Source organism: Salvelinus alpinus, chromosome 12 (genome assembly GCF_045679555.1).
Source record: "Salvelinus alpinus chromosome 12, SLU_Salpinus.1, whole genome shotgun sequence".
NCBI lineage: Eukaryota > Metazoa > Chordata > Actinopteri > Salmoniformes > Salmonidae > Salvelinus > Salvelinus alpinus.
In genome coordinates, this window is record NC_092097.1 from 38,677,668 (window position 1) to 38,685,399 (window position 7,732).

Consider the following 7,732-nt stretch of genomic DNA (forward strand, 5'->3'; position numbering starts at 1 on the left):
CCGGCTTTATCCCGAACAGAAACTCATTCTTCAATCTCAGGCGCCTCTTCAACATTATGTATTCTCAGAGGTTACCAAACGTGGACCTTGCCGTTATATCTCTTGACGCCGAGAAGGCTTTTGACCAAGTTGAGTGGTCCTATCTATTCAAAGTCCTACAGAAATGTAATATTGGAGATGGGTTCATAAATTGGATCCAGCTTTTATATAGGAACCCCTGTGCGAGAATACTCACTAACCAATCATTGTCGCCCCGATTTAACCTTTACAGAGGGACAAGGCAGGGTTGTGCGCTGTCGCCTATGCTCTTCGCCCTAATCATTGAACCTCTCGCTCAGGCGATTAGATCTGATGCAGCAATACACGGCTATAATACTAAAGATACTCTAAATAAGATTTCCCTATGCGCAGATGACATTCTCCTCTATGTAACAGAACCCCAAGCTAGTATTCCAGCTATTCTTGATGTGATTAATTTGTTTGGTACCTTCTCGGGATACAGAATAAATTGGAACAAGAGTGAATTAATGCCCATACGGTTACAAAACACCTCCTGGCTAGAACATCTTCCAGTTAAGTTATCTTCAGAAAAATTTACCTATCTAGGAATTGTAGTTACCAAACAATACTCCTTACTATTTAAAGAGAATTTCCCCTCTCTGATGCAAAAACTCAAGACAAACAATTTTGGAGAACTCTCCCAATTTCTCTGCTCGGAAGAATTAATGCCATTAAAATGGTCTTCCTCCCACAACTGCTCTACCTATACCAGAACATCCCAGTATTCATACCTAAATCCTTTCATAAACAACTGGACTCAATTATCAATCCTTTCATCTGGGATTATAAAACACACAGGATAGGTAAAAAACACCTCTCTAAATCCAAGATGGAAGGAGGATTGTCTCTCCCAAATTTTATATTTTATTACTGGGCCGCTAACCTCCGCGCTGTTATGTTTTTGCTGGATGACGCACGTCCCTCACCCAGCTGGCTTAGTATGGAGCGGGAGGAGTGTCACCCCTTCTCTATTGGTGCTGTGATTTTGTCGCCTGTCAATCTGGAGAGGTCACTTTATCGTAACAATCCTATTATACATAGCACAGTCCGAATCTGGAAGCAAATTAAAACCCACTTTGAGCTTAGACCAATGTCATTCATGCTCCCTGTTGCCAGGAACCCCTCCTTTGCCCCCTCTAACCTTGATAACACCTTTGAGCAATGGGGAGAGTTGGGGATAAGTACCATAGGGGATTTATATATAGAAGGGACCTTTGCTTCCTTTGAGTTGCTGAGGGAAACTTATAATCTTCCTAGAAGTAACTTTTTCAGATACCTACAAATCAGAGACTATGTTAGAAAACACCTCCCAACATTTGGGAACGCTAAGCCTTCCATGTTTGACGGATGCATAAAGACATCCCCCACCTCAGACAAACTGATATCTCGTTTATATGATGCTTTTCAATCTGTTAGCACACCTTCTACAGATACCATTAAGGCAAAATGGGAGGAAGAACTAGGGACTGACATTTCTGTGGCAGACTGGGAAGATAGCTTGGAGTATATCCACACATGCTCCATTAACTCCAGACATCGTCTCATACAATTCAAGGTATTACACACATTACACTATTCCAAAACCAAACTGCATAGGATATTTCCTGATACATCCCCTATGTGTGATAAATGTCAGGCTGCACAGGGTACACTACTCCACTGCTTTGCCCTATGCTCTAGCTTGTATGGTTACTGGTGTGGAATTTTTAGGATCCTCTCTGAAGTTCTGGAGACTTCAATTGACCCAGACCCGCTTCTAATAATCCTGGGAGTGTCTGATTCCCTAAACGGATTAACCAACCCTCAAAAACAACTCATCTCTTACAGTCTCATTTCGGCAAAAAAACTAATCTTGTTGTTTTGGAAAAAGAGGGAAGCGCTCACTACCAAATTATGGCTCAGCGAATTGGCAAACACTGTACACTTAGAAAGAATTAGATATATTCTGAACAATAAATTATCAACATTTGATCAAATCTGGCAGCCTTTCCTCTCTTACTTGGACCATTCGGCGCTGTGAATTTGTACTTTTTAACGCACTCTCAATTGTAATATTTTAATCCACCTTTGGGCAGCATGTGCTGGCACCGCCACCCGAGCAGTCGGGAGGGGAATAAGGGGAAGGGATTAGGGGGGGGAAGAAGTGGGGGAGGGATAAAGGGGGGGAATAAGTGGGGGGTGACACCTACCCTCTTTCTTTCTACCTGTCCTTATTCTGTATGTCTTGTTTTGTAATATTTGTTTTGTACCCAGAACTCTGGGTCTTTTTGTTTCTGTCTGCTCTTTTATGTTTAGATAAGAATTGTATACCTGTCTATTACCTATACACCATTCTTGTGTGTGCTCAATAAAAAATATTTGAACGAAGTAGTTCTCTTTTAGTTTTATCATACTTTGGTTGGGGCTAATTTTATGTCTGTTAACAGAGCCACATAACCAGCTGGCTGAGGGGACTCTTCTCTAGGTTCATCTCTCTGTAGGTTAGGGCTTTGTGATGGAAGGTTTGGGCATCACTTTCCTTCAGGTGGTTGTGGAATTTAACAGTTCTTTCTGGATTTGGAAAATTAACGGGTATAGTCCTAATTCTGATCTGCATGCATTATTTGTGTTATGCATTGAGGATATTTTTGCAGAATTCTGCATGCGGAGTCTCAATTGGGTGTTTTTCCCATTTTGTGAATTCTTGGTTGGTGAGTGGACCCCAGGGCACACCACCATAGAAGGCAATGGGTTCTATAACTGAGTGGAGTATTTTAAGCCAGATCCTAATTGGGATGTCAAATTGTATGTTTCTTTTGATGGCATAGAAGGCCCTTCTTGCCTTGTCTCTGTCTGTCTGTGTCTGTCTCTCTCTCTCGCTCTCTCTCTCTCTCTCTCTCCATCTCTCTGTCTCTCTCTCAATTCAATTCAATCTCTCTCTCTCTCTTTCCTCCACCCCTTCTCTCTCCATCCAGGACAATGAAGGCAGGTGTGGGACTCTACTCTGCCCTGGTGCTCTGTCTCCTGATGGGGGCAGTGTTCTCCCAGAGACCGAGACCTAAAAAACCTCCTAAGCCTCCTAAGGCCACCAAGCGACCCTCTTTCAAGCCTAGCCTGCCACCTGATGAACTGGAACCCCAGGAGCCCACAGACTTCCCCCCTCCCATCCTTGGCCCCCCCTCCATGTTCCTTGACTGCCCCCGCGAGTGTTTCTGCCCCCCCTCCTTCCCCAATGCCCTATATTGTGAGAACCGGAACCTCCGTACGGTCCCTGTGATCCCGTCGAGAGTCCACTACCTTTACCTGCAGAACAACTACATCTCTGTGGTAACAGCGGAACCCTTCAACAACGCCACAGAGCTGCGATGGGTTAACATGGCCAACAATCGCATAAAAAAAGTAGACAAGCAGGTGGGAGCTTTTTTCTATATATTTATTTAGTTGATTTATTTAGTCATGCATTCACTGATTTTCATTATTCCATCTTTCTTTTTTCTTTCGCTATTTGTCTCTGTCTCTCTGTCTCTCTGTCTCCCTGTCTCTCTGTCTCCCTGTCTCTCTGTCTCTCCCTCTCTCTGTCTCTCTCTCTGTCTCTCTGTCTCTCCCTCTCTCTGTCTCTCTCTGTCTCTCGCTCTCTTTCTCTGTCTCTCTGTCTCCCTCTCTCCCTCTCTCTCTCTCTCTCTGTCTCTCTGTCTCTCCCTCTCTCTCTGTCTCTCTGTCTCCCTCTCTCCCTCTCTCTGTCTCTCTGTCTCCCTCTCTCCCTCTCTCTCTCTCTCTCTGTCTCTCTGTCTCTCCCTCTCTCTGTCTCTCGCTCTCTTTCTCTGTCTCTGTCTGTCTCTCTCTCTCTCTCACTGTCTGTCTCTGTATCTCTGTCTGTCTCTCTGTCTACGTCGCTATCTCTCGTTCTGTCTCTCTGTCTCTGTCTGTCTCTCTCTCTCACTGTCTGTCTCTGTATCTCTGTCTGTCTCTCTGTCTACGTCGCTATCTCTCGTTCTGTCTCTCTGTGTCCCAGGTGTTTGAGAAGGTACCTGGTCTGTTGTTTCTCTACATGGAGAGGAACCAGCTGAAGGAGGTTCCTGATGACCTGCCAGCTGGGTTGGAGCAGCTCATTCTCAGCCACAACCAGATCTCCAAGATCCCCTCTGGAGCCTTCGGCAAGATGGAGCACCTCGCTCTGCTCGACCTGCACCACAACAAGGTACACACGCACACACAAATGCACAAACATACACACACATGTTTGCATGCATACACACACATGTTTGCATGCACACACACACATACAAACGCATGCACACAGGCATGTATGCACACGGACTCGCACAAACACATGCTTGCACGCGCACACAAATGCACTCACTCTCACGCTCACTCAATGTTAATTCTCCCTGTGTATTCTCTGTTGTGTTTAGTTGAGTGACAGTGACGTGGGGAAGAACACTTTTAAAGACATGAAGAACCTGGTTCAGCTGAACTTGGCCCACAACATCCTGAAGAAGATGCCAGCTAACATCCCCAACGGCATCACACAACTATTCCTGGACAGGAACAACATCGAGGACATCCCTAAGTAAGCACACATGCATGCACACACAATGCAGGTACACACACGTACGCACACACACATTATCTATTGACTGAAACATTGGTGTGAGATCCAGTAAAGCACACAAGAATGACATTGTGCTGAACTCTCTATCCTCTAAGCACTTGGAAAATACTACATCATCCCACTATTTACAGTAACCCACTTGTCTTCCCAATGCAGGGACTACTTCCAAGGCTTCTCCAACCTGGCGTTTGTGAGGCTCAACTTCAACCAGCTAAGTGATAAGGGAGTACCTAAGGCGGTGTTCAACGTTTCCACCCTGCTAGACCTTCACCTGGCCCACAACCAGCTCACCTCCGTCCCCCTGTTCAACCCCCAGCTGGAGCAACTCCACCTCAACCACAACAGCATTGAGAGTGAGTAGCCTAACATAAGGCCATAATAGGTCTGTAGCATGACCACAACGCAACCACATCACAACTATAACAGCATTGAGAATGAGTAACATGCAATGGAGATGCTACCATTAGCAACATGACCACGACAGCATTGAGTAACTTGTGTGTGTGTGTGTGTGTGTGTGTGTGTGTGTGTGTGTGTGTGTGTGTGTGTGTGTGTGTGTGTGTGTGTGTGTGTGTGTGTGTGTGTGTGTGTGTGTGTGTGTGTGTGTGTGTGTGTGTGTGTGTGTGTGTGTGTTCATGTGTCAGGTATTAATGGGACCCAGCTTTGTCCATTCAGTCTGTCCTCTGAGAGTCTTACTGATGAGGCTCTGATGCCCAGACTCAGGTAATATAAATATTCATAACACAATAGGTACGATAGATGGATTGATTTATTGATTTGTGTCTTTGATTGATTGATTGATTTATAGTTTGTTTGATTGATTGATTGACAGTTTGATTGATTGATTGATAGATTGTTTGATTGATTGATTGATTGACAGTTTGATTGATTGATTGATTGTTTGTTTGATTGATGGATTGATAGTTTGTTTGATTGATTGATTGATCGTTTAATTGATAGTTTGATAATTTGTTTGATTGATTGATAGTTTGATTGATAGTTTGTTTGATTGATTGATTGATTGATAGATAGTTTGATTGATTGATTGATTGATAGATAGTTTGTTTGATTGATTGATTGATACCCAACAGGTACCTGCGTCTGGATGGGAACCACCTGAGCCCTCCTGTCCCTCTGGATGTCATCATGTGTTTCAGACACCTCAAGTCCATTGTCATCTAGAGTCAGGCCTGGACATCACAACATCACACGCACACACACACACAACCACACAACACACACACAACCACACACATACACATTAGTATTTTAGATGGGTGAAATGGTGCCAGATAACCTGAATAAAATGCTAACTGTACGGCTTTGACAACTTCAGTAATATTTCACAGCTGAAAGATTTTAAAGCGTTAAAACAAATATTTATAAAACTAGGTCTTTGGTGCATGGATGTATCTGCAGTTCCAGTAAGATAGGAGTTGTTTTGTCTGTAAGTTGTATTTCTAATATTAAGGTAAATAAGTACCATAGAATAATGGAACAAGTGGCAGATGAAAAATAAAGGTACATTGACTGACATGCTACAAATATAGTGTAGTTACAATTAGGGTATGATTACTCTTTGCACATTATGAATGTACTGTAACACTACATCTGGGGTAGGAAAGAAGCATAATAATGGTTTACAAGGGCCAATACACAGGTACGGCATTTGGTGAATGAAAAACAGGTTAAAAACGTGACTACCATGTAGTTTAAAATGTCCTTGGTGTATCTGTGTTTTTGAGGTACTTTCAATAAAAGTAATTGTATCCCTTTGTTTTGTATGAAGCAGTTCTGTACAAATAAAATAGATAAAATGTGCTCTTGGGCTAATCATGTATCCTTTCCTAGCCACATCATTCCTATCCTTCTGAGTGTGTTCACTGTCCCCCTCTGAAAGCACAGTCTCCACTACCTCCTTACGAACATGAACCTGTTTTCACTGTCATCCCTGTTCCTGGCAACCCATTCTTGCTATATCGTCTGGAAAACCCAGAATCTGACTGCTGCTGTTATAGGGAGGCAGCGAGAGAGCCAGCGAGAGAGCCGGCGAGGAGAGAGCCGGCGAGGAGAGAGCCGGCGAGGAGAGAGCCGGCGAGGAGAGAGCCGGCGAGGAGAGAGCCGGCGGCGAGAGAGCATATTGTGCTGCATGTTAGAGACAGACAATTTGCGATGTGAAGTTAATTATCTCCTTATCCGCCTGTCTGTTTGTCGAACCATACTGTATGTACAGAATATATAAACATACACACACATGTATGTGCATACACACACACACACACACACAGGAGAATGAGTCAGTTTGTTGTCTTTTAGAAAGAGATATTTTGGAAGGGTTTTCTGGGTGAGGAACGACCAATTGGTGAGTGTCCCTGTGGGTGCTGCTTTTTGTTACTCATCCATGGGCTTATCAACACTAAAGATAACAATTATATCATTAATATAACATTGATTTCTGAGAAACAATGAGAACACTAGGTATTCTGTCTTGGAATTTGAAAGGCCTAAATTGTCCTATCAAATGTTACAACTGTATTGATATACTGTAGCAATGCTCCAAGAAACAACCCTGCTCCATAAGGACCTTGGCATCCTGTAATCCGAGCCATCAAGATATACATTTTAAGTTTGTTCACAGACTATTTAACACGGAGGAAACATTTTACAATGAAATTGGTGTAACGTGTGTCATCGGATGAAGAAGGAGACCAAGGTGCAGCGTGGTAGGCCTTCATCATTTTTAATAAACTGAACACCGCAACAAAATACCAAAGTAGAAAAAACGAAAGCGCACAGTTCTGTCAGGCAACAAAACAGCTAAACAGAAAATAACTCCCCACAAAACCCAAACGGAAAATGACAACCTATATATGATCCCCAATCAGAGACAACGATAGACAGCTGCCTCTGATTGGGAACCATACTCAGCCAAAAACACAAAGAAATATAAAAGATAGATTATCCCACCCGAGTCACACCCTGACCTAACCAAACATAGAGAATAAATAAGGATATCTAAGGTCAGGGCGTGACAGTTGGACCCATCTCTTGGCTGTTCAGTGTCCCCTAAAATGTGATAGT

At 43.4% G+C, this 7,732-nt stretch overlaps 1 protein-coding gene across 1 annotated transcript in view; it reads left to right on the forward strand.

The window, feature by feature from the left end:
* prelp (proline/arginine-rich end leucine-rich repeat protein) overlaps positions 1-6,489 on the forward strand; it is a 20,187-nt gene extending 13,698 nt beyond the window's left edge. The window contains exons 2-7 of the mRNA XM_071336183.1: positions 3,015-3,450; positions 4,052-4,237; positions 4,452-4,609; positions 4,808-5,004; positions 5,296-5,374; positions 5,743-6,489. Coding sequence (XP_071192284.1) covers positions 3,019-3,450; positions 4,052-4,237; positions 4,452-4,609; positions 4,808-5,004; positions 5,296-5,374; positions 5,743-5,833 — 1,143 coding nt within the window. The 5' untranslated portion in view covers positions 3,015-3,018 and the 3' untranslated portion in view covers positions 5,834-6,489. The remainder of the gene's footprint in view (positions 1-3,014; positions 3,451-4,051; positions 4,238-4,451; positions 4,610-4,807; positions 5,005-5,295; positions 5,375-5,742) is intronic.
* Positions 6,490-7,732: the final 1,243 nt, after the last annotated feature.